This window comes from Staurois parvus, unplaced genomic scaffold (genome assembly GCF_062004578.1).
Source record: "Staurois parvus isolate SC_StPar_1 unplaced genomic scaffold, SC_StPar_1.0 ptg000136l, whole genome shotgun sequence".
NCBI lineage: Eukaryota > Metazoa > Chordata > Amphibia > Anura > Ranidae > Staurois > Staurois parvus.
Genome location: NW_028317932.1, coordinates 8,377,038 through 8,404,619, shown reverse-complemented (window position 1 = coordinate 8,404,619; position 27,582 = coordinate 8,377,038). Strand labels below are relative to the sequence as shown.

At 44.5% G+C, this 27,582-nt stretch overlaps 1 protein-coding gene across 1 annotated transcript in view; it reads left to right on the top strand.

Annotated features, from left to right (window-relative positions):
* The window catches only part of LOC149465936 (ATP-binding cassette sub-family B member 5-like), an 88,127-nt gene extending 64,445 nt beyond the window's left edge, over positions 1-23,682 (top strand). Inside the window, exons 21-28 of the mRNA XM_089673162.1 lie at positions 10,784-10,987; positions 12,370-12,470; positions 14,607-14,747; positions 17,360-17,516; positions 17,699-17,896; positions 18,682-18,888; positions 19,530-19,676; positions 20,538-23,682. Of these exons, the coding sequence (XP_089529288.1) occupies positions 10,784-10,987; positions 12,370-12,470; positions 14,607-14,747; positions 17,360-17,516; positions 17,699-17,896; positions 18,682-18,888; positions 19,530-19,676; positions 20,538-20,735 (1,353 nt within the window). The 3' untranslated portion in view covers positions 20,736-23,682. The remainder of the gene's footprint in view (positions 1-10,783; positions 10,988-12,369; positions 12,471-14,606; positions 14,748-17,359; positions 17,517-17,698; positions 17,897-18,681; positions 18,889-19,529; positions 19,677-20,537) is intronic.
* Positions 23,683-27,582: the final 3,900 nt, after the last annotated feature.

Sequence of the window (27,582 nt, the reverse complement as noted above, 5' to 3'; positions counted from 1 at the left end):
GATATGGTAGAGTGGAAAGCTTGTGTTAAACCTGTAACAGCTAGTAGTCATCAACTGACCTGTAGCCCATGCAGGGATAATTGCTGAGGTCAGTAGAGTTGAAACCTGTGTGTTAACAGGTGAAGATCCTGCCAATATAGGGAAAGCTATCAGCCACTGCTGGGTTAGATTCCTGTTGCCAGCCCCAAACATGCCGTGATGATAGGCTTGTAATGCAAAATTATGTAAAATACATCTCTATAATATATCAAGAGTGGTTAAATGATGGCAGGAAAAATGGCAATATATGACATGATATGCCCCATATCCCAAAGATCTTTTGGCCAGTCAATGATTGTCATGTAAACATGTATCTGTCAGGGCAGGAGCCGAGGAACGGACAGGCAGGCCTAACAATGTAACGCACTGGCTGACGACAACCACCACCCACAGACCGAAGTCCCTCAGGGCGCGGAGTCTAAGTCCCAGGCTGCCCTTCACCAGGGCCCCTGATGGTGGGGATGGACTTGACGCAGCCAGGAACCAGGTCACGGCCCCCGAGACACCTCAGCTGCGGTAATGGCCGCCGCCAATGGCGTGTAGCTGGTGGAAGAGACAAAAGAGTAGTCAGACAGGCCGGGGTCAACAACAACAGGACAAAACAGTACAGAACAGCAGACGAGAATCACAGGTCACGAGCCGGGTTCAGCAACAGAGGGTCAGATCAAAGGAGAATACAAAGAATAGTCAAGTCACAAGCCGAATCAGAATACCAGGAGATTCACGAGAGTCAGAACAGAGTAATAGTAACACAAAGACACAAGACACAAGTGCAAAGAGCATGTGCGGGCCACAGGCTTATATGTCATCAGCCACGCCCCTCTGGGGGGTGTACCTCAGAGACCTGAAGGCATAAAAAGGATTCCCACCATGCACAGCAGAATCCAAGATGGACGCCAGCACATGGAGTAACATAACCTCAGGGAAAAGGTAGGACCTTGACAGTACCTCCTCCTCAAGGGCCCCTCCCCCTCCGCGGCTCAACAAAAGGTTTCTGAGGAAAGCGGGTATGAAAAGCGCGGAGGAGGGCAGGAGCATGGACATCCGCGGAAGGAACCCAGGAACGCTCCTCAGGACTATAACCGTGCCAATGAACCAGGAACTGTAATCGACCGCACACCAATCGAGAGTCCAGGATCCGGCTCACTTCATACTCCTCATGACCGCCAACCCGGACAGGACGGGGCCGAGGCAGAGAGGTAGTGAAGCGATTGCAGATCAGAGGTTTCAACAGGGAAACATGAAAGATATTGGAGATCCGCATCCCAGACGGAAGGGCAAGGGCATAGGACACCGGACCGACAAAACGGGGAGCTAGTTTGGGTGTGGGCACCCGAAGATTGAGGTTGCGAGTAGACAACCACACCCGATCGCCGACCTGGTATGAAGGAGCGGGCAACCGTCTGCGATCAGCCTGGAACTTCTGGCGCTGAGCTGAGTCCCTCAAGGCCCTCTGGATCTGCCCCCATGAAGAACGTAGGGCAGCAAGATGGTTCTCCACAGCCGGAATGTCCTGTGGTGAGAACCTCTCAGGTAATACCGCGGGTTGGAACCCATAGTTGGCCATGAAGGGCGACATCCCGGAGGAGGAGTTGACCGCCGAGTTCCTGGCAAACTCTGCCCAAGGCAGGAGATCGGCCCAATCGTCCTGATGGTCTGAAATATAACACCGAAGGAATTGTTCTAAGGCCTGATTGGAACGCTCCGCAGCCCCATTGGACTGCGGGTGGTAGGCTGAGGAAAAGGAGAGACTAATACCCAACTGGGAGCAGAAGGCGCGCCAGAATCTGGACACGAACTGACTCCCGCGGTCCGAGACAATCACCTTAGGCAACCCATGCAGGAGAAAAATCTCCCTGGAAAAGACCGTGGCCAGTTCTTGCGCTGTTGGTAATTTCCTGAGTGGAATGCAATGGCACATCTTGGAAAACCGATTGACGATCATGAGGATGACCGTATGACCCCGAGACACCGGGAGGTCTACAATAAAGTCCATACCTAGGTGTGACCAAGGACGCTCCCCATTGGGAATGGGTTGCAGAAGACCCAAAGGGAGATGCCGTGGAGACTTATTCTGGGCACAGATCGAACATGTCGCTACATAAGAGGCAATGTCGGCACAGAGGGTTGGCCACCAGAATAAGCGAGAGACGACCCAACACAGCTGGTTCTTCCCCGGATGCCCGGCAGTTTTGGCGTTATGGTAGGTACGCAGCAGGCGGGTGCGCAATCCCTCGGGTACAAAACATCTACCCTCCGGCCTCCCAGGGGGAGCATCAGATTGAGCCGCCAAAATCTGCTCCCCAAGAGGAGAGGTCAGACTGGTGCGAATGGCAGGCAGGATCTGATCTGGAGGAATAACTGAGATTGGCTCAGAGTCTTCCCTGGACAACTCAGAGTATTGCCGTGATAACGCATCAGCCCTGACATTCTTGGAACCAGGCAAATATGAAACCACATAGTTGAAGCGTGACAAGAACAGAGCCCATCTGGCCTGGCGGGGTGACAATCTTTTGGCCTCCAAAAGATAAGTCAGGTTCTTATGATCTGTAAGAATGAGGACCGGAACCGCGGAGCCCTCGAGCAGGTGCCTCCATTCCTTGAGAGCCAGAATTATTGCCAACAACTCCCTATCTCCAATCTGGTAGTTGCACTCTGCAGAGGAAAGCTTCCTGGAGTAGAACCCACAGGGAAGTAGGAGTCCATCGGGCGACCGACGTTGAGACAGGAGAGCGCCTACTCCCGTCTCGGATGCATCAACCTCAAGGACGAAGGGCAATCCAGGATTGGGATGAGACAGTATCGGAGCCGACGCGAAGGCGGATTTCAGAGCCTCGAATGCTACGATGGCCTCGGGTGGCCACTTGTGAGGATTACTGCCCTTCTTGGTTAGGTCTGAGAGAGGCTTTGCCAGCGTGGAGAAGTTCCGGATGAACTTCCGATAGTAGTTGGCAAAACCCAAAAAGCGCTGAATGGGCCGAAGACCATTGGGACCAGGCCACTGCAGAACCGCCGAAACCTTCTGAGGGTCCATGGAGAATCCCTCCGCAGAAATGATGTAGCCTAAAAAGGCAACTTGGGATCGATGGAATTCGCACTTCTCAAGTTTACAAAAAAGTTTGTTCTCACGTAATCGTTGCAGCACCTGCTTGACATCCTGGATATGGGACTCCATGGAGGCAGAGTAAACCAGGATGTCATCCAAGTAAACTACCACGCACTGCTGCAACAAGTCACGAAGGACATCATTTATGAATTCCTGAAAAACTGCGGGCGCGTTACACAACCCGAAGGGCATCACCAGGTATTCGTAGTGACCGGTTCTGGTGTTAAACGCGGTCTTCCACTCATCCCCCTGTTTGATCCGTACGAGGTTGTACGCCGCCCTAAGGTCGAGTTTGGTAAAGACTGTTGCCCCCTTAAGGCGGTCGAACAACTCAGTAATCAAGGGAATCGGGTAGGCATTCTTAGTGGTGATTCGATTAAGACCCCTATAATCGATGCAAGGCCTCAATTCACCACCCTTCTTCTTAACAAAGAAAAAGCCCGCTCCTGCTGGGGAAGTAGACTTACGAATGTGCCCCCGGGAAAGCGCATCCGCAACGTACTCCTCCATGGCCTTATTCTCCGCAACCGAGAGAGGATACACCCTGCCACGCGGAGGAGTGGCACTGGGTTGCAAGGATATGGCGCAGTCGTAAGGACGATGAGCAGGTAAGGCACCAGCGCGTACCTTATCAAACACGTCCTGGTACTCCCCATAATCAGAGGGCAACGCAGAGTCCGAGGAGGCACACAACACCTTAACCGGCCCACGGATGCACCCGGCCCCACACTGTGGAGACCACGAGAGAATCTCGGCTGTTTGCCAATTGAAGGTTGGATTGTGCATCTGGAGCCAGGGATACCTCAAAACCACCGAATAGTGCAGAGAAGAAATCACCTGGAAACAGGCCAACTCCCTGTGAACAGCCCCAATAGCTACTTCCACTGGCACAGTCTCGTGGGTAACCTGCGGTGGTTGCAGGGGCCTGCCATCTATCGCCTCGAGAACCAATGGGGTAACTCGAGCCTGAAGGGGAATGGAGTGCTGGGCAGCAAACGAGCTGTCCATAAACAACCCGCCGGCCCCAGAATCTACCAACGCCTGGGCCGTCACCGAGCCCTCCGCCCAAGAGAGGACAACGGTGATCAGTGGCTTATCTCTGCGGAACGCCGGGGAGGAGGAAACTCCACCCAAGATCTGTCCCCGACAGGATCTCAGGTGCGAGCGTTTCCCGGACGGACCGGAGAGGACTGCCGAAAGTGCCCACCAAGACCACAATACAGGCAGCGACCCTCCCGACGCCGAGCGGCCCGCTCTCCCTCGGAAAGGCGAGCAAACCCCAGCTGCATGGGCTCACCACTAGACAATCTATCCCCAGGAGGCGTGGGAGGAGAGGGAGGAACGGGTGGGACAGAAAACGCAGGTGCCAGTCGATTCCTTGAGTGAAGGCCTCTCCCTGAGCCTGGTGTCAATCAGGATCAGGAAAGAGATGAGCTCCTCCAACACCACAGGCAGTTCCTTAGCTGCAATCTCGTCCTTCAGTGTGTCAGAAAGACCATGGGAAAACGCAGCCACCAGAGCCTCATTGTTCCAACCGACCTCTGCCGCCAGGGTACGAAACTCTATGGCGTACTCGGCCACGGTCCATGAACCCTGATGCATGGTCATGGGCAGCTTGGCCGCCGAGGCGGAACGAGCCGGTACGTCGAATACCCTACGGAAGGCATCGACAAAACCGTAAAAATCTTGAATCACCGGGTCGTTCCTCTCCCATAAGGGATTTGCCCAGGCCAAGGCCTTGTCTGAGAGTAGTGAAATTAGGAACCCAACCTTTGACCTCTCAGACGGGAAGGCGTGGGGTATTAATTCAAAATAAATACCCACCTGGTTGAGGAACCCACGACACTGACTCGGCTCACCCCCAAAGCGCTGTGGAAGAGGGGCAGAGCCAGTCATACCTCTGGGTGCCGCTGATGCAGCCGCCGAGGTGGTGGACGCAATAGGCGGAGAAGCAGCGGGAGACACCACTGGAGTGACTACCGGCCTAATAGCACCAGGAGCAAGGTGTGCAGTGCGTGCAAGCAGAGTTTGCAACGCCTGAGTGAACTGATCCAACAGGTGATCCTGTTGATCGAGTCTGGCGACTAGCGTTGGGAGCGAAGGCGTGCCTGCACCGTCAGGGTTCATGGCACTTGTGTAATGTCAGGGCAGGAGCCGAGGAACGGACAGGCAGGCCTAACAATGTAACGCACTGGCTGACGACAACCACCACCCACAGACCGAAGTCTTTCAGGGCGCGGAGTCTAAGTCCCAGGCTGCCCTTCACCAGGGCCCCTGATGGTGGGGATGGACTTGACGCAGCCAGGAACCAGGTCGCGGCCCCCGAGACACCTCAGCTGCGGTAATGGCCGCCGCCAATGGCGTGTAGCTGGTGGAAGAGACAAAAGAGTAGTCAGACAGGCCGGGGTCAACAACAACAGGACAAAACCGTACAGGACAGCAGACTAGAATCACAGGTCACGAGCCGGGTTCAGCAACAGAGGGTCAGATCAAAGGAGAATACAAAGAATAGTCAAGTCACAAGCCGAATCAGAATACCAGGAGAGTCACGAGAGTCAGAACAGAGTAATAGTAACACAAAGACACAAGAAACAAGTGCAAAGAGCATGTGCGGGCCACAGGCTTATATGTCATCAGCCACGCCCCTCTGGGGGGTGGACCTCAGAGACCTGAAGGCATAAAAAGGATTCCCACCATGCACAGCAGAATCCAAGATGGACGCCAGCACATGGAGTAACATAACCTCAGGGAAAAGGTAGGACCTTGACAGTATCATACAGATAGCATAATTGTTTAGTGGAGCCGGTAATATGCATAATATATAAATACCTTAAATAATGGAGCACAGGGGATTGTCAGGTAAAGACCCAGTTCAGTAAAAGTCCACAGAAGATACAGGTATAATAAAGTGGAAAACTTGTGTCAAACCTGTAGCAGCTGATAGTCATCCACAGACCTATAGCCCATGCAGAGATAGTTGCTGAAGTCAGTGAAGTTGAATCCTGTGTGTTAGCAAGTGAGGATCCTCCCAATGTTTGGAAAGCTTATCAGCCACTTCTGGGTCAAACTCCTGTTGACAGCCCAAAACGTGCCATGTTGATAGGCAAAGATTGATATATGACATATAGCGGTGCAATATAGTGGCTTAAAAATGGCGGCCGTGCATGGCGCAAGGAAAGCCGTAGCTCCACAGAGAAGATGTATGAGTGTCAGGTACTGCAGTCTGACTGAGCCGCTCCGCAGGACTGCGCATGTGCCAGCGTGTCCAGGAGGTGACGTTGACGCGTTTCGCCCACTACATCACATGGGCTTCTTCAGATAGAGGCAGCCATGTTAATGGAGTCCTTATATAGTAACACAAAGCCCTATAATGGCCAATAGGTGTGTTCTTTAAATTTAACAGTGGCTGAGAGGGAACAAAAAGGATCAATGACATTCACCAATATATGCAGTTAACAATTAAAAGAAACAAAAAGAAAAGCAAAGGATCGAACTTTATCAAAGTTAAATATATCCACCATCAGTCAGCCATAGATAGATAACATATATATAAATGGCTGAAACAGGTAAATAAAATAATCAGCACAGAAGTTTAAATAGACAAAAGGTGGAAAAAAAAAGCAAGGGATATGGTACGCCCGGTGAAACAAAAAAAAAAAAAAGGAAAGAAAAGAGGACCCGTTCATTTGTTGGTAGTGCTTTGACATGCTTTAATAACTGAAGACAGCAAAGTTAAGGCTTCAAAAATGCCTGAAGGCTACATTCATTGTTGAGGCCAAAAGGTACCATGGATCCTAATTTAAAGATCCATTCCTTTTCTTTTTGAAGGAGAACAGTATCAAAGTCTCCTCATCTTGAGGATAATTTAAGCACATAAATGACCTTGGAACGCAAATTAAACGGAGAGAATTGGTGTTTTAGAGCAAAATGCTCAGCCACTGGAGTACGATCTGTATTATTGGAAATACTGCTAATATGTTCCCCTATGCGTATTCTAAATGATCGCTTTGTCTTACCTTTATATATCTTGTCACAAGGACAGGACAACATATATATTACATGTGTTGTTGCACTATTCGCAAAATGTTTGATGTAATAAGACTTAATTCCACCAGCATCTCGGAAAGTATCAGTGCGGTCAACGACTCTGCAAACAGAGCAATGGCCGCACGGATACATGCCACGGAGCGGGGGAAGAGAGGTCAACCAAGTTCTAGGAATAGAATGTGTAAATTCTGAATGGACAAGATGGTCTGATAGATTTGCAGCTCTCCTAGCTACCATAAGTGAACGAGGGCCCACAATAGTGGACAGTTCTGGTGTCTGAGTAAGGATATGCCAATGTTTATTGAGTATAGTACGCACTGTACCTCATTGGGCCCCAAATCTAGTAATTATACGGGTAGAAGGAGGAACTTGATTAGCTGGTGACACTTTTGAGGATGTTTGTAAAAGTTCACCTCGATTATATTTAGATGCCTTACGGCGAGATTTTTTAAGATTCATGTGTGGATAGCCCCTTTCTCGAAATCTGGTGTATAGTCCCTGAGCTTCGTCTTTATAATCATTATAATCCGAACAGTTACGGCATATTTGAAGGAACTGACCGGTAGGTATACCTCTAATGAGGGATTGAGAATGGTGGCTTGATGCCATTAACAGGTTATTTGCTGCAGTGGTCTTACGAAAAGTTTTAGTAAGAAGTCGATCGACCCTTACCGAGATTGATAGATCCAAAAAGGAGATCTGATCTGAATCAAAGATATAGGTAAGATGAATATTCCTATCATTCTGATTAAGCTCAATAAGGAATTGATGAAGGTCCGCGACACTGCCTGTCCATAGCATCAATGCGTCATCAATGTATCGTAACCATAGTGTTGAGTGATTCAAATATAATTTAGAACGATATACTATCTGCTCCTCTCACCATTCGAGATGCAGACATGCATAGGCGGGAGCCCACGGGGCACCCATGGACGTACCGCGTATCTGGTGATAGGAAGCCCCAAGAAATTGAAAGTAATTGTAATGTAAAGCTAAATGCAAGAGATCGATCAAAAATTAGTTTTGAGCACCCATCTGTGGATATTATTGATCCAAGAAGTGTGTTACTGCCTTGATGCCCCAACTATGTGGGATTGATGTATAAAGTGATTCCACGTCAATACCAACTAGGAGAGCCCCAGGTGGGACAGTTACAGAGGATATTTTAGAAAGTACATCACGTGTGTCCTGTACATAAGATGGGAGTCTAAAGACCATCCCTTTAATTAGGGCATCAAGATATTTGCCGATTCGTTCAAGCGGGCCACCTACCGCTGAGATAATCGGTCATCCAGGGGGGTCACTCAGCCTTTTATGTACCTTTGGTATAATATAAATGGTGGGAATGTTATAAACTTTAACCTGAAGGTATTTGCACTCATTATGAGAAATGTGACCAGCTTCACATGCAAAGGTTAATTTCCTATTCAAAGGATCGATCAATCTCGGAAAAGGGTTAGTATCCAATCTTACATAGGTAGATTCATCCCGAAGTTGTCGTTGAATTTCCTGTTCATAATTAGTGGCAGTCATCAAGATTACATTCCCCCCTTTATCACTCGGCTTGATAACAAGATCATGGCCATTACCAAGCTCATTTAGGGCACGGCGTTCATCTTTAGTGAGGTTATCTCCCCCCTTAACTGTCCAATCAACTATGGCCAAGTCCCGCTGTACCAGATTGAGAAAGACTAATCCATTTATTTTTCCTAAATGGTGGCATTTTAGTAGATTTAATGCGAAGGTCTGCTGATCTAAGGGGAAGTGCACTCAAATCCCTCTCCAGATCATCACTGGAGACATTCTCCTCCAAAAGGGATATCAAGGTATCAAGAGTCTGAGTGTCGGTTCCCTGTATAGAGGAATTTTGATTGATATCCTCAATTGTAGATGGAGTCTGCTGGTGCAGATAACTAAGATAAACTTTCCTTAGAAAAAGACTAATGTCTTTAAAGACCTCAAAATGGTTCATAGCATTTACTGGGAAAAAAGATTGACCTTTCTGGAGTAAACTAAGGTGTCTATCTTCCAAAACAAACTGAGATAGACTGATAATTTTAAGATCAGATTGAGAAGATATTTGCTGATTAGTTACCATATCATAGCTTTCCCTATATTTCAACTCCACTGACCTCAGCAACTATCCCTGCATGGGCTACAGGTCGGTTGATGACTACTAGCTGTTACAGGTTTAACACAAGCTTTCCACTCTACCATATGTGCATTTTTTGTGGACTTTTACTGAACTGGGTCTTCACCTGACAACCCCTTGTGCTTCAAGTATTCAAGGCTTCTATATATTATGCATATTATGGGCTCCACCAAGCTATTATGCCATCTGTATGATACATGTCTATATGACAATCATTGACTGTCTAAATGACCCTTGGGATAGTGGGCATATTATGTCATATATTGCCATTTCCCTTCTATCATTTAACCACTCTTGCAATATTGAGGAGATGTATTCTACATAATTTTGCATTATAAGCCTAACTGCATATTCTTGATGAGAGATCTGTCATACTTTCATAGATCACTTGATACCTGAGGAATGACTTTCAGCTTTTTACCCTGATACTAGGGATTATACCAATTATTTGATGGTTGCATCAAGGATCATGTTTATCTAGATTTATTATTATGCACTTTTCGTGTTTATGTGATTTATACATGAATCCTGTCCTTGGTACTCATCATACCTTCTTGAGCCATCTATATCACCACCCGCTTGTCATCTTCACTATCTTGTTCAACTTTTGAGACTATTCTATTCATCACAGATCCACTATTCATCACATCTTCATGGGACTTTTGCATGCCTAGTGCTGTCCAGGTTGATCTTGCCATTCTGCTCTTGACTTTCTTTCCCCCTGGGTGGTGGTGAGGTAATTTCTTGTGTAATTTCTTGTGTAATTTTTGTATATTTTGGCTTACCATGCCATACATGTCTTTGTGATATTTTTACTTTTTATTACTGCAAATTAAACTATTTTTGTCTATCATTTGGTTTTCAAGGCTGCAGTCTGTCCTCATTTGGACCCCCTTTTGGCCTCTGGGTCCTTTACCCCCTGGTCTTTTCTCTTTATTTTCCCATGCTTTAATGCACCATACCTCAGCAGTTAGGTGTGAACTTAGCAGTTAAGTGCTTGGTTAAGGTACATATTCATGTGCCTGTCCAGTAACAGACATCACATTTGTATAAGGGCTCATTCACATTATAGTGCATGGATTAGAATGAGCATAATACACACTGGCATATATTTTTAAATTACGTTGTGCTGCTATGTCTTTTTTAACACATGTTGAGCTGCCTTTTCTTCCCTTTTTTACTTCTATTTTTCCACTATGTGCTGCACTCATGCAAATATGGAAAATGTCCCTTTTTTTTGGCACACAGCCATTCAGCATATTGATATGAACTGCAGCCATAGCCTTGGAATACCTAGTATTGCAGTGACTACATAGTATTCCCAATTATACAGTCACATGATCATTGTCTCAGGGTTTTGGCAATAGTCATGTCAGTTTTCATGCATTTCTTGCTTTCTTTATTAAGTTTCTATATTTTTCTGCTTTTTCATTCTTAAGGCAACAGGATCCAGGCTTGGCTTAGTTGCACAGAATTTGGGCAGTATGGGTCTATCCATTGTAATTGCTTTTATTTTTGGTTGGGAGATGTCTCTGCTGATCATGGCAATGACTCCCATTCTTGTGACCACTGGACTACTGGAGACTAGGGCACTGACTGGCTTTGCAAATCGAGATAAAAAGGAGCTTCAGCAGGCTGGGAAGGTATTTGTTTTGTTTTCCTTTATAACTGTATGATATCTTTACGTATTTTATACCTATTTTCATAGACATGATGGTAGGTTAATCTGCTCTTGTCTAAATTGGCCATAATATGTGTATGTATGAATGTGAGTTACCTTATATTGTAAGCTCCTTGAGAACAGGGACTGAGGTGAATGTAATACATATATGTATATGTGCTGCATAAATTGTACAGGGTATTCAGGATGGGGAGGGGTTAGGCTTCAGTTAAATGAAGAACTAATTTCAGACTCAGAACATGTAATCATCAGGCTATAACACCAAGAAAAGACATTACAGAGGTAGAGGGTGTCTGCTGTAGTTTTTTTTGTTTACTAAAGTTGCTATAAAGATTGAATGACAAAATTAAGTTTACATTTTCAGATCATTTATATTTATTCTGTATTATGGTTACCAGATTTTCAACCACACCCACAAAATTACACCCCTATTTAACATACCCTAAAATAATTGGTCACAGAGAGGAATGATGCATTCTCTGCAATGAAAAATTGTGAGTCTGACCAAAGGGTTTTAAAGAGCTATGGTTAAATAAAACCTGAACCTAGAGAGGTCAGGAATTTGTAAGACATAAGGGTCAGGAGTGTGTGATAGAGAGCTCAGGGATCAGGATTACGTAATACACAGAGTGCAGGGGTCATGAGTATGTAACCCACAGAGTGCTGGATAGGCAGCTTGAAACACACAGGGCATAGGACTAAGGAGTATGTAACACACTGAATGCAGGGGTAAAAAATTTGTAAGGCACAAAGTCCAGGGGTTAGCAGTGTAAAACACAGATTGCAGAGGTCAGATGTTTGTAATATACAGAGTCCATGGGGCAGGAGGCTGTAATGTACAGAGTGTAGGGGAAAATTCCCCCCAGTACAAATCTCTCATCCCCAAGTCCCTCCCAGTACATACCACCTCCCACAAATACTCATCAGTACAGACCTCCCCTCCCAGTACATACTTCTCTCCCTCAGTACAAACATCTCCCCCTCCCAGTACAGACCAAGCCCCCCTAGGCACATACCTTTTCTTCCTAGTACATACCTCTAGTCCCCCCCACCCAATACAGATTTTTACCCCCTTCCACAAAAAGTCAATAACTGTAGAGCACATGGCACTTCAGCGCAATGTAAGAGATACAGCGCTCAGTGCCAGTGACACTCCTGCACTGTACCACTGGGCTGCCAGGGACAATTTGGGGGAAGCTCGTTTTCTAGGGACAGATGCCTTATAATGGGGACTGTAAATGGGAAACTGGTATTTTACTGTGTTTTATAATTAAAATGTATAATGCATTTTTTACATTCAGTCCTTATTTTATTTTGTTACTTTCATTATAACTTAACCGACAGATTGCAACTGAAGCTGTGGATAATATTCGAACTGTTGTATCATTAACAAGGGAGACAACATTCGAGAACAATTACACTGAAAGTTTACAGAAACCGTTCAAGTTAGTATTTCAATTTTTTTTTTTGTTATGAGCAAAACGTATTACTATTTAAGTAGAACTACAAAAAATATCTCTGAAAAGGACATCAAGAAGTAAGTGTAGTGTGCTAAGTACACTTACCTTTGTGTTGTCCTTTCTAAGATATGGCTTTCCTAAAACTGTGACAGGAGCACAGAGGAAGGAGAACGTGCATGAGCCAGATGAATAAAACTCTTGGAAAGGACAGAACAGTGGTAAGCGTACTGAACATATTACACTAAGGCCTCATTCACACCAGTGCTTGGAAAGTTTTACTGCCTCTTCCAGCCACAAGTTAACATGTCCAGTGGCCATGTTAGTCACAGTGCAGCACAATTTATGCAACAGGTCGGTTCAGCAGTCAGTACAAACACCAAACATAACCCAATCAAGTGTCGGGAGCAACTCCACAACCTTGAACCAAGCTCTTTTAGTGCTCATCACTGTCCTGAAATAAGGACGTAGATAAGATGCTCTGACTTTGAATTTCTTGATCTGCATGCAGTTTCTGGGTCAATGACTCAAAGTACTGAGGCCAGACATAACCAGACAATTAGCATTTTCAGAAGGAGGTCAGCAATGGAAAGCTCCATATCTCTCTCAATACAGGAATACATGAAAGATTTGATTTACTGATATTGCCGAATCACTGGTCTATATACTTTACCAGATTACAAAGTCTGAAGCAGATAAAAACTTGTAATGGTCATAAGGTTCCAAGAGTTGTAGGTTTGATGCAGCTCTGAGAATGAAAGCAAACATTTTTTGGTTCATTATTCTGAAAGATTAGGGCAGGGGTGTCCAAACTTTTTTCAAAGAGGGCCAGATTGGATGAAGTGAACATGGTGGAGGGCCGAACATTTTTCTGAACATTCTTTGAACCATTACAATTAAATGCAAATAAATTATTTTATGCCAAGTTAATTGCAAATGACATACTTTTCATTTCATAACATTAAGATCAACTGACAGCTGAGTTTTCACAATGTATTGAAAATAAATTTAAAAAAAACTTACCTGCACTAATGTGAAGGGTGAAAAAGGTAGCTGGAGCTGAAGTCTCTGCTCGGCAGCCGGGAGGGGAAGAGAAACACACTTCACACTGGAAGCCCGGCCCTGACGTCACCGCCCTCTGTCGCTCCCAGCGCGGCGCAGTCACGCATGCGCACTGCTCTCAAGCAGAAGACTGTCTGCCACAGAAGGGAGGGCCGTGCGACAGCCGCATTTACACAGACCAGGGAGAACGCGCCGCAGTCAGGCATGCGCACTGCCCTCTGCTCTCAAGCAGAAGACTGTCTGCCATAGAAGGGAGGGCCGTGGGAGGGCCACATTACACAGAGCAGGGAGGGCTGTTGGAGGGCCGTATTAAACCGACCCCCGGGCCGTAAATGGCCCGCGGGCCGGACTTTGGAAAAGCCTGGATTAGGGTAAAGGTATTGGGGGAGATTTACTAGAACAGGAGAACTCAGAATCTGGTGCAGCTGTGCATAGTAATCAATCAGCTTATAACTTCAGCTTGTTCGAATAAAGTGATATTAAAGGAAGGCTTAAAAAAAGCGCAAATATGTCATACTTACCTGCTCTGTGCAGTGGTTTTGCACAGAACAGCCCTGATCCCCCTCTTCTCAGGTCCCCCGCTGGCACTTCTGAGCTTACTATGCTTGTCCATTCACACACAGAGCCTTGGCTCAGCCCCGCTCCCTCTCTCTCCTCATTGGCTCACTAGCTGTGATTGACAGCAGTGGGAGCCAATGGCTCCCACTGCTTTTTCAGCCAATGAGGAGGGAGAGTTCCCAAAAAGCTGAGACTCTCCTGCATATTGCTAGATTGAGAGGGGGCTCAGGTAAGTATTAAGAGGGGCTGGGGGGGGGGGCTGCTGCGTCCAAAAGGTTTTTCACCTTCATGCATAGAATACTTAAACGTAAAAAACCTTGAGCCTTTAGAACCAATGTAAGCTTTGACAGCCTAGAAGCTGATTGGTTACTATGCACAGGTGCACCAGGTTCTGTGTGTACCAGGTTTAGTAACTCTCCCACATTATTTTTAGAAGTTGAATGCCATTATTGCCATAACTATTTTCCTTTTAAGCATATCTCTTTTTCTGATTTTTCACTTCAGGAATTCACAACGTAAAGCTCAGATATATGGCATATGTTTTGCCTTTAGTCAGTCATTCATATATTTTGCCTATGCCACAAGCTATCGTTTTGGAGCTTATTTAATTCAAGAAGGTAGAATGAATGTTGAAGAAGTGCTTCTGTAAGTATGACATGGTAGAGTATAGAGTATATAGCTTAATATGTGTTTGTGTTGTCCATACCAACAATCATTTTCTAGCATGCACTTATCAGTGAATGTATGGGCATGCTTCTCACACTCAACTCTTGATTGTTAGAGGATATGCTTCTGTAGATGCCTATATGTAGGGTGCTAAAGTACTCCTTCTTCCACAGCAGCACCTTATATACCATTCTTTACATTATCTACATTATCACACAGAATACATAGAGGCTTTATGTATACACTCCACCTAATTGATGCTGCAGGGATCAGTGAAAAGTTGTCAGTTTACTGATATCATGTTTATTTCATTCATCCTAATTTTCCATGTATTGCTAGAATATTGTGCTGTACAGCACTTGTATTCAGTTTCTCCTTTTCCTAGGTGTCAGTTTCACAGGGAGATCTTTGACACCCTTGGAAACCAATTACATTTTTTTATACTTCCAGCAGTAACCAACACACCTCATTTAAGGCATGACTAGGCAGGAGCACCCAGAATGCCCAGGAGTTAAGAATTAGAGCAGGCAGATCTTGGGGTAGTAGTATCAAAGACATAGCAGCCAGTGCCATGTCTCAGTCCACTGGCTCCACCCAAAATATCTGCTTTGTGTGGTCTGACCCTTTAATGGTATTAAAAACAGAAAGAATGTATGCTAACTGGTTGATATTAGTAACAGTGTGCACACATAGTTTTTTATATTGTTAAAGTGGACCTGTGGTTTTCTCATGAACGTTTAATGCCAACCCATCCAGCTATTTACAGTATATTTAATTTCCTTTGCTCCCCAGCCTCTCAGAAGGTGAATAGAAAACAAAGTGATGTACCTGTGGCAGAGTGGACCCACTTTAGTCAGGACTTCCCATTTTTGATACTTTGGCCCTTGTCACTCAAATGAGGGAGGAGAAAGGTGTTAAAGGAAGTGGTGGTTTAGGTGTAAGAGCCTGATGGGGAGAAAGATGGCGGGCACTGAGTGTGCATGTGCGCTTTTCCCTTCAGGGGGAAACTTGGACCTCAAAGGGATAGTTCACCTTCACCAAAGAACTGCCTATGCAGGTAAGGGGTGCCTGTGGATAAAAACAACTAAAGTTGAATAATGTCCTTGCTAAAGGTGTAGGCCATTTACTTACCTCATGAAGCCTGTCTGGAATACTCCCAGGACATAGCTAGGATGTTGCTAAGTGAGGCCTAGTCATTACTGCTCACCCCCACCATCACAGGGGTAAGGTTTTTCTCTGATTCAGACCCCCTCACATGCTCTCCCCTGATACAGTAACTCTGAGGTATCCATTTGAGAGTTCACTTCTGTGATGGTGGAGGGGAGCAGTAATGTGTAGGCCTCATGTAGCAATGACCGGGGAGTATGTAGCAAAGGCCTAATGAGGTACGTAAATGGCCTACGCTTATGGCAAAGGCACTATTCAGTTTTAATCAGAGCTGCCCAGTTTTTTTTTTCTAGAGACAACCCTTACCTGCATAAGCTGTTCTTTGGTGAAGGCGAACTATCCCTTTAACTAGAGTCGTAGGGAAGGAAAAATTTAGAAATCACAGTAGAACATGTTTACATCAGTTTTGTGAGTACCGCAGCACACCTCCTGTAACATCTGAAAATATTACAAACTATACTTGAACTTTAATATACATTCAATACTACATTCAGTACTATAAATGAAAAAAATACTATGAAACCAACCGATTGTTAATATTCTAAAATATTCAAAAAAGTACTTAAATGTTTTAGGTTAATGGTCCCTTTTTAATGTGTTCAATGGAAACTTTCAGCAAGATTTAAGCTGTTGTAAGGTACAGTTTATGCTGCTATTATAAGTGCTAGATTGTCCATCTATTCTTTCTAAGAAGGTGAAACAAATACAGCCAATACTTGGGGAGTGTGGCCATTACATCCAGGATGGGAATGAGTGGTGATCTGGTGGAGGAGGGTCCATCTGCTTGTCAGTGGTAGAAAACCTTCCCCTGGGTGTACAAACCTAGTAACCTGGGCCCCTTATGTCTCATAGACTTCTGGTGTTCACTTGGATACCCTGAGGACTAGGCCGAGAATCACTTGGAAAAAAAAAGGTGTGTCGTACCTGTGTAAGTGAAGGATTCCCAACATGGCCCTATGGTCAACTTGGGTGTGGTACCTAAAAACATAGTGAACTGGAAAGACAGCTATTAGGGTGTCAGACCAGCCTTTACTGAGAGTGAGTGGCTACATACTGTATCCTTTCTGGATTAGGGGAACTCACTTCCCTTCTTCCTATAAGACATCTGTGGTGTTTGCCAACTGGCCACTCAGGCATCCAGTACTGTCAAGTAGGGGTAGGTAGAGAGTTTTTGATGTGCATTTCAGGGCTTCTCCTTAGTCCTACAGGTGAATGAAATTGTAGGGGAGTGAAGGACAGGTAAGTTTAGGCAACTTTGGGAGTCGGCATTAATGCAAACCTGTTGCTTTGTCTTGCTTCAGTGAAAGTCCTCTTTCTTACCACTTGTAAGTCAGCAATTTTCTTTTTTTTAAGTTGCCTGAATTTTAAAAGTTATGTCCTTCAATTCATTATTATGGGGCATTATCACTCTGCTTTCTCAACAGTGTGTTTATTATTCTAACATATGGCGCTGTGTCAGTAGGACAGACTCTATCCTTTGCTCCAGACTACGCCAAAGCCAAATCTGCAGCTTCCCATCTTTTTGCATTGTTTGATAGAGAGCCAACTATTGACAGCTACAGTCTGCATGGTCTAAAACCAGTGAGTTCATTTATGTGACTATTTGTAGGCCTGTTCTCCTCTGTCATTTTCCATTGCTGACTGTCTCCTATGAAACTTTGTGATTCCAGTAATGCACAGTAGTATTTTTCTATAAATATTGTGAATTTGACAACTTATTAGATTCAGCAGCATTTAATTTTTATATATCTGTTTGTATATAGGGTAACTGTCAAGGAAATTTAGAACTGTGTCAAGTTTCCTTCAATTATCCATCTCGACCAGATGTGTCAGTACTGCAAGAATTGTCTGTAAGAATATCCAGCGGTCAGACTGTGGCATTTGTTGGCAGCAGTGGATGTGGGAAAAGTACTTCTATCCAGCTCCTACAGAGGTTCTACGATCCCCTCCAGGGGACAGTGGTGAGACTTTTTTGTACACACCACTTTTTGGGTGCAGTCTGTTATGATTCCACCAGTGGTTGGCATACGTTGTTCATATGGGTTGTTTGTAGAGTTGTATTGGTTGTTCAGCCAAAGGCCATATTTGTGTCTTTGCTCACTTAACACTCATATTACAGTTTACCTTAGGCGTAAGAGTAGTCAAACAAGGCACTTTCTATAGAACTGAATCTGAAATGGTGGCAAAGGGCTCCTAAAGTTGCAACCAGGGAATGATTTATACTGACAATAAATAGGCTCCAATGTTCGGTACATTGCATTGAATGGGATGTTGCTAGCATCATATACTTGTGAAACATCTGAGTTTTATTTAAGCTATTTAAGCAACTGTGCTTAATCAAAAGATAGTCATGATTAGTGGACTCTAGAAGGAACCCACTTGCCTAAGGACTAGGTGCAGAGTGAATCTTTACCTCATTTACTAAGCTCTGGAGCAGCTGCACTTGCAGAGTGCAACTGCACTTTGCAAAGTGCACAGTCTATTTGGCTTTAGTAAATTAACCCCAAAGAGTGCTAAAGAGTCTTGTTGCTCATTGGAAGCATCTCTATGGCATACAGTCATATGTAAGAAGCATCCAGATCTCAAGAGTGGTGTACAGTACGGGTTGCAGTTTGAGATCCATCCAGCTATGGACAACAATTAGTTTAACTCCACCACTGAGTCTGTTATGATGTACTATGTAAAAAATGTTAGCTAACTACAGTTCCTTGATTTCCTTCATAATATTCTTTTGCTTTACTTGCAGCTATTTGATAACATTGATCTAAAATGTTTAAACGTGCAATGGCTGCGATCCCAAATCGGTATTGTGTCCCAGGAACCTGTGCTGTTTGATTGTAGCATTGCTGAGAACATCGCCTATGGGGATAACTCCCGTCTGGTCTCCATGGAGGAAATACAGCGGGCCGCCAAAGCAGCCAATATTCATTCTTTTATAGAAGAATTACCCGAGGTATTGATACTTAGCAATTATGGCATTTGCCTAAAGGCTGCTCTGTCTTAAGAGCATTTGTGGGCTGATGTAAGTCAGAGCTAGAGCTTGCTATTCAGCAGGGAGCATGAGCTTTGCCCATTGCAGAGCTATAAGGCTGGTTCAGCAAATCTAACTCTTTGTTGGATCTTTGCAAAGAGACCACTACTTCCACGGAAAGAGAATGTGTCCCACTCTGTTGCATGCTTGCAGCAAACAGGCTTTTCTTCCCAATCTGTGGCTGTTTTCTATAGAAAAGAACTGCAAGATTTTGTACACATTTTTGTTTTGGTGCACATGTAATGTAGTTAACTGATTTAATAGAAACTAAATACATATATCCTCTACAACCAAGGAAACTGCCATCTTAGCCATCATTTGAAGTTGCCATGGTGCTGCACATGTGATCAGCTATGACAACCGCCATTTGATGGCTTGACAGTTCAACTGAGAGGTAACATAACACAACTACTAACTGTAACAGTCATAATTCCATGCCTTAAATGCAACTGTTTTGGAAATTGTGGGCTTAGTTGCCTTTTAAGCTGAAAGTTATATTGGGCTTTAAACAAAATATTAAATGTGGTAATACAGTTCATTAATATGTGTTTCATTTTGCTTAGAAATATGGCACACGAGTTGGAGACAAAGGAACTCAGCTGTCAGGAGGTCAAAAGCAGAGGATAGCCATAGCCCGGGCACTTATCTGCTCCCCAAAACTATTACTGCTGGATGAGGCCACCTCAGCCCTGGACAACGAAAGTGAAAAGGTCATTCAATAAAATATTGCATTTTTTACCCACTGTTTGTGAGCCTGAGAACTTTGCAATTTACTGCTGTCTAAAATGCATCTTCAGTCAGTTTTTTTTTTTTGACATGCTGGTTAATAGTTAGAACCTCCCATGTTATAATCACTTGATTGAATAAGTGTGGGTCAAAAATCATCTTTCCTTAATTATACTCTAATCTCCTATTATGATTAAGTAAGGCTGACCATACATTATACAATTTGCTTGAGAATTCTGCTTTAGATTTACCAAAAACCATATAAAATGAGGTCAAACCTAAACAAAACTTTCAATTGTGTCCAATTAGGCAGACCCTTGAACTACATAGTGAAAGGTAAATCTAAGGGAAATTGGCCAGAAAATTGTATAGTGTATAGCCAGCCCAAGCCTTCCCAGTTTGAAGATTTCCCCTGATATAGATGACCACTGTCCCTGAAGCAGGACATGAAGTAAATTCAGAAACATGTCTGTATAGGAGAAAGGGTTTAGTATTGGATGGAATTTCATTATGTGTAATTTCTATTCTGCGCTAGAACACGTGGAAGCACAATTCTGGATGAGCACAAACACAATACCTTCTATGGACCCAACACTTTGTAAAATACCACTTTATTCCAAACATAAAAAAAAAAATCAAGGCACATAGATGTGTAATTTGGATATGTAATACTCAATGCAAAATTCATAATTGTTTCTTTTTCAAAGGTGTGTTGCCACCAAAAAATAGTAAAGTTGTATATACTGTATATATCACTCTTTTTAGATTTACCACTTAGCTATAATGGTTTCTTTTTTACTATAGCGTATTTTACTAAAAATCCTTTGTCTCACTTTATTATTAAGGTTGTACAACAAGCTCTCGATCAAGCCAGGAAAGGAAGGACTTGCATCATGATTGCCCACAGACTGTCCACAGTCCAGAATGCTGACCTTATTGTCGTCATGAAGAACGGCAGGATAATAGAACATGGAAGCCATCAACAGCTTCTGTCAAACCGAGGGGCATATTACCAATTAGTAACCGCACAAACAATAACTTAGAGAAAGTCATAAAGTGATTAATAAAGAATTTCGGGCTTGGACGTTTTGTACATTGTTACATTGGTCCAGCTTGGATCAATGTAACTATGTATATACCATACCTGTTTGATCCCTCTAGACACTGGAAATCACTGTAGTACGCATATAGGCTGTTGGGTGGGAGAAGGCCCAGGTGGTAAGAACCCAGAGGGAAGTCACGGCACACGGCACACAGAGTCTTTCCAACAGTTTAAGACAGCAACAACACTCACAGCAGTACAGTATGCGGAACTTACAGAGAGAGAGAGTGGCACACAGAGGCTGGCATCACCTAGCGCAGAGAGTAGATGGAAGGAAGAGGCACTAAGCACAAGTAGCGGAGAAGTTCCCCAAGGAGCTCTAATGACAGTCCTTATGTTATCCCTCCTCCAATGGAACCTTTCCCTACACTAGGCACACTCTCCCTCACAGACAGATTCCTGTTCCTAACCTAGCCATATGCAGAATGTGTGCCAACTGCAGTGGGGCAGGGATTTTTTGCAAGCTCTGCCCTTATTAAAAATGACTTCAGGGGTCAACCTGGTGGCAGCGTCCATTCGGATGGCAGTCCATCCGATGAGACGTATTGAGGCTTGAGAGGAATAGGTATTCCTCCTGTCCTTCACTCTCCATGCAAGGTGGATGCAATGGCACCACCTGTGTAGGGAGGCCAACCTGCACCTCCCTGCAGGCATCCCTTCTACAGTGATTGCCACTGGTTTCTAGGTCTTGGACTGAGCAGCTGCCCTGTTGCATTGTGAACACAGAAGGATGGACACTTGGCATGAGTACTATTCAGAGAATGCGTTGTTTTTTCTCAATGAATGCAAAGCATTCTGTAGACAAACTGGAGCTTGGTGTCTCCACCTCATCCAATCAGAGGGCACTTTGCATTCGTTGAGAAAATACAAACTGATCTCCGAATGGCAGCAGGACAGCAGGGACCCAAAATATATTAAAGATCACTGAAGTAATAGTGTGTATTACAGTGATTTCCAGCTTCTAGAGAGATTCCACAGGTATAGAATATGCATAGTTGCATTGGTCCAGGCTGGACAATTGTAACTATGTAAAAATATCCTGGAATTCTTCTTCAAGTATAACTTTGCATATTAAGGCAATCTAACAAGTGCACTTGATAGCCCTGCCACCCCCTCTATAGATAGTTATCTTCCCTGTGCATGCTGGAGTTCTAAGAAAAATTCCTGAGGAAGCTCCCGGTCATTCTGGATCAAAGTTTACTAATGGCTAAGGACCCTCTCCTGCCCACATGTGACAGTGTTTTGGCTTGGTTACTACCTGCTTAGGCACTGCATTGTAGGAGATAGGGGAGAGAGTCCGTTGCTCCTCTGGGTAATTCACTGTTCTCTGGGGGCAAACAGGGAGGCAAGGAAGCTGGATATTGAGTCAACCTGCTAGTTTTCCCTTAATAGGCAAAGTACAGATGCACTTTAATGCTTGACATTTACGCTGGTGCTACCTACATGATTTTCAAGCATTTTGCAGCTTCTTACTTGTTCATCTTGCACTAATAGATGTAGCACTAACAGTGCCTGCCTATGTGGTAAAAACATACTAATAATTTATTCATTATCTATTATTCAATGCAGTTTCCTCCCTATTCCCGTTAAGTCCAACTCCTGCCAATTTGTTTTTAAATGTTGGATATAGTGGGTTAGGGTCAGAAAAAAAGTTTTTGCTCTACACGAAGAGACCTTGTCACCAAACCATTAATTTCAACAAAAATCTTCTAAAAAGAATACTGTGTATTTAAAGTATTTTAGGTACAGTATGTTAATTACCTGTAAGTTTCCCATGTGTGGACATCTAAAAGCACCAAGGCTACTGCTGGGAGTCACCATCATGGATGTGATGTCAACAGACTCAGAGCTGTCACTCAAGTGCCACTCAAGTATTCTCCTTAGCTTCTCCCCCCAGCAACTACATAAAAGGTAATGTAGGGAGGTGAAAGGAGGGATGGAGAAGTCAAGTCAGCACAGGGAGTTAGATGCTCGCAGAAGAGGACTATGGCATGCAAGAAGGAAGAAGCTATGTTAGGGAACTGGTTCTCCTCGAGTAGTCAAATTTTTTAGCAAGCTCCAATACACATAGCAAATAATTTATGAAAAGGAAAAAAAATTGCAAGTAGTTAAGGTTTAAAGCACTTGATTGTTCTGTGCTTTTTCCTGCAATTTTTAAGCTGGTGACATGGTTCCTTTAAGTGTAGAACCATCAGAATTCACTTGGCTAAAGCCAGACCAGTATAACATGAATTCTACTTGGTTGCTGCAGGGTAATGCACTTAAGAATTAGCACTAAAGATTAAAGCCCAACTTTAACCCAAAAGTGAGAGAAATTCACCTTTAAAGACCATCACATGCAGTACAATCGGATTGCACAATTTCATTTAGATCTACCAACACCTATGTAGTGCAAAGACCTGCCTAATTGGAAACACAATAGTTGGACAGTTTAGGTAGGTCCTCATATTACATAGTTTTGATAAATCCTGATGTTGATTGCACAAGGTTGTACTGTGAGATTGTAACATGTTGAGCAGATGTCCCCATCAAAAGATTTCCCCTCTTTTCATTTTCTCATGACAACTCTAAAATTTGGGATTTTTCATCACTATCTATCAAACAGAAAGGGAGAATCTACCCAGTGGGGATATAGTAACAGAACTGCTAGGTTACAATTCCACCCCCTCCATAAAAATAAGAACTCTGTATTAAGTGAAGCCGTTTATCTGTGGATTTCAGCAATAACAATAGGGAAAGTGTGCTAACAAGAAAATGTGTAGTTGCATAGGCTTAAAATCTGGAATTAAAATATGTTGCATTTTTGTTACAGAGCAAGTGATAGAATAGTTTTTCATTTTTTTTTATCTAGCTAAATTATTAAAAATTAAACAATCATGAATATTAAAGCTTGGCGTGTTTATTTCAGAAGTTTTCATTAGACATCCTATTGTAGCACTACTCCCTTAGGAGTCGCTGTTATTTTCTGGCTCCCTGTCGTTCTGGACCCCTTTCTGAAAGCCCAACCGCTGCTGACAGCACAGTACTCTTTTAACCAGTGTAAATTGCCACCAGAACGTAGCCTCACACACAGATTGGAGTAAACTGATATGATGCTTATATCAAACTTTGCTTTGTTAGACTAGACAGCACAAAGTAGTATAGGTGTGTGTAATAGCTATTGTCACTCTTTGCAACTTTAAGCAAAGAACAACACATATGCAGAATCTCATTCAGTGTTAGCAGTCCTGCTTTTCAGAAGTTAACCCAATATCTCCAATCTGAGGTGTTTCTAGTCCCCACTGAGCAAAGAAAACTACTAAAGTTTAAACTAGCTCACTCTGGGCCCTCGGAATCTGATGGCAAGATTTAAATCTGAGACAGAAAAGAGCTCTTTAACTAGGGTAGACAATGTCCCCATGAGTGGAGTGAGGAATTTTCTGTGTGCTCATTGGGGCCCAGTTGGTGCACAAGTAGGAAGAGATGAAAGTGACAGTCCCTCAAAGGATTAATGCAAGGAAAGGAAGAAGGAAGGACAAGTAATATAGCTTTAGGTGGCACTTGACTTGGGTGGTGTCCCTTTAATGCACTGAGCAGGTTACAAGTTTAAAGCAGAAAGATGCCAGAAGTTGGTAGAAGCACTTGCTGGAAAAAGGCAACTCCATTCTGGGATGCAATAACCAATGGCAATGGTTGTAAAGGTTCCTTTAAGAGGGTATGCCAATGGCTAAGGGAGCACTTATGTCAGCTCTGATAATTGGACTGTGCTGCAAATGTGTCCAAAAGTAACGGCCAGGGGAACTAGGCCACAGCATGTGTTAACTATATGCAACGTCAGCAACTGTGTGCAGGAGAGTGGCAGATATGAATGTCAGTGTTCACTTGTTTCGCTGGTGTATGGGACTCTCTCACCTGATCAGTGGATCCCAGCAGGTCCTTGCTGTCTCTCTCTCTCTCTCTCTGCGGATGGATACCCCCACAGGTTCCACAGCCTCACTTGCAATGTTCCGTCCGGTCACCATGCTCCGAGTCACCAGCTAGCAGACTGTCTCGCTGAACAGGGTGGCAAGGCTAGCAGTCAGCAACTCCTCCTTGCCTTTCTTCTCTCTAGTTCTGCAGCCTGGTCTGGTTCTCCAGCAGTCAGCACAACTCTCTCTACTTCTGCTCTCCAACTCTCTCCCCTCTCACTTCCTGTCCAGTCTTGGTTGTTTGTATATAAATGCCCCGCCCACATGCCAACTCCTCTGATACCATGCACCTCAGCAAGTCCTGCGGTTCAGCATATAAGGTCAATGGGCTGTTCTACAGAGTGTGAGTGCCACTGAATTGCAGGACACTGCCATCTTGTGTTTCCCTTAACATCCTGCAACTTGCTTTATAGCTGGGTGTTACACTTTTAAGGGCCTTTTCACACAGACATTCTGATCAGGTCCACCAGTCAGTTTTTCAGGAAGACCTGATCAGAAGCTCCAAGCAGTTCTAACTTGTGTCCATGTATACGAGCTTACCTCCAAGTCTGTAAAGGTATGAAAAATAAAAAAAAGGAAAATGACAGCATCCTTTTCTGTTTTTCCAGACCTAAATGTGATGGATTGGAGGTAGCCTGATGTAAACGGACAGCGGAGTCCATTTAAATCTGGCCAATAATCTGCTAGGCACACACTGAACGGGCACGGATTTAAAAATTTTTTATTCCATCCTGTAAGCTCCGATTAAGCAGAAGAACTGCTCATGGATCCATTGCTGATAGGAGCGGACTCCGCTCTGTGTTTATCACTTGTCGCCCCACTGCTGTAAATTTACTGCGGCAGGGCAGTAATTGCAGGCACAGTCACGTATGTAAATATGATCTACCCTCTTCTGGGTTTGGGGACCCTGCAGACCCATGTTGAACACAGTATGAGCTTGGCCACTGATTTCAGCCAACGATTTTGTCTGAAGTCAGCTGATCAGCTGTGTCCAATGACACACATAGTTCTGTGTTTACAAAACACAAAACTCTATGTACAGGGAACAGCGATCTGGTTGTATTTTCTCCCTGCTTAAAAAAAAAACAGCCATAAGTAAAAGCAGCACATATTACGCACATTACACATTGTTAGGCACACAAATAACCCCGTGATTGCCCCTAGATGTTAACACCTTCCCAGACAGTGTCATTAGTAGAGTAACAGTATACATTATTAGCACTGATCACTGTATTAGTGACTCTGTTGCTGTCAGTCAATTAATGTATCTACCAGTCAGCATCGACTAGTGCCATATTTCTTGCCACACTATCACAGTCCCATTATAAATCACTGATCACTGCTATTGCCAGTATAGTGTCATAGCTGCATAAATTCCAGTTCCACAGACGGGGTACCACTGGTCCTTCTATAGGGGGCCCAGCCAGCAGGGGAATTGGTGCAGTAGGGCAGAGGGAGGCAATTGCAGAAGGATGCCCTGTGCGGCTCTCTGCAGCAGCTAAGAAGAGAGAGGGGAAGGAGCCAGCTAAGTGCACCATTACAAAAATATTTATTAATATAGGATTAAAAGCACTCATAGGATGTGTGAATAAAAAAGGCTCTTCAGTACTGGGTCACCATTCACTCCAAAGTCCTGCAGTATCCACCGCCACAGTCTGAACTTAGAGATGGAAGAGAAGGGGCCCAGGATGCCCTGTGAACATCAGGAAGTGCACAGGAACCAGTATGGAATGCACGGAAGGAAGTGACATCACCGGAAGGAGGAGAGAATTGGGACCAGATATAGGCTACGCGCTCAGAGCTTCAGACCTCTAAATAAATATTTTTCTAATTCTGCACTTAGCTGGCGCCTCCCCCTCTCTCTTCTTATCTACTTTATACAGAGCTGACCAAACTCTACGGATGGCTGCCACCGGTACTGATTAGGACTTTGTGTATTTTAATATATTTGAAGGACTTTTACCCTGTTTCATTAGTAATAAGACTGGCTACAAGGTATTGGTTTTGCTTGCGAGCTGGAATCCTTTTAACTATTTCTGTCTCTGCAGCAGATGAAAAATGATTTCTTCCCCTCTCCCAACTGCTGGCTTTCAGCAGCTGGATGGAGAGACAAAGACACAGGGCATTGTCCTGTTAATATCCCCCCACTGCTGCACTAATCCCTCTCCCTCTGCTGCCCACATCTGTTCCTCCCCTGTGTGCCCGGGTTCCCCCCTTGTCACCCTGCAGCGCTGCCGGGTTCCCTCTCCCACCAGCTGCTGCAGGTACACAGAGGGATGGACATTGGGGGAAGGGGCCAGTAATTTACTGCCCCCTTCCTTTTCTGAATTGGACACAGTGAGCGATCGATATAAATTGCCTGTGTCTATTCATAAATTAAGCATTATAATTTAAGGGATCATTCACGCAGGTTTTCTGGCCCATACAGTGTGAATAAGCAGTTTGTTGGTGTGGCTGGAACTGTCTGTTACTCTATGACAGTCATCTCCAAACTGGCCCTGGCCCTGGGGCTGAATGCGGCGCTTTGCTTGCTTTTGTCCGGCCCTTGGGCCATTATCCCCCACCGTCAGCAACAGTGCAGCATAGTTCCTGCCACTCACACCGACAAGGAGGCACTATTCCTCCCACTGTCACCAGCGATGGGGCACTATTCCTCCCACTGAAACCAACAATGGGGCACTATTCCTCCCACTGACACCAACGATGGGGCAATATTCCTCACACAGACACTGACAATGCGGCACTATTCCTCCCAACAACACCAACGATGAGGGCACTATTCCTCCCACAACACCGAGGACGGGGCAATATTCCTTCCACAACACTGAGGATGGGGCACTA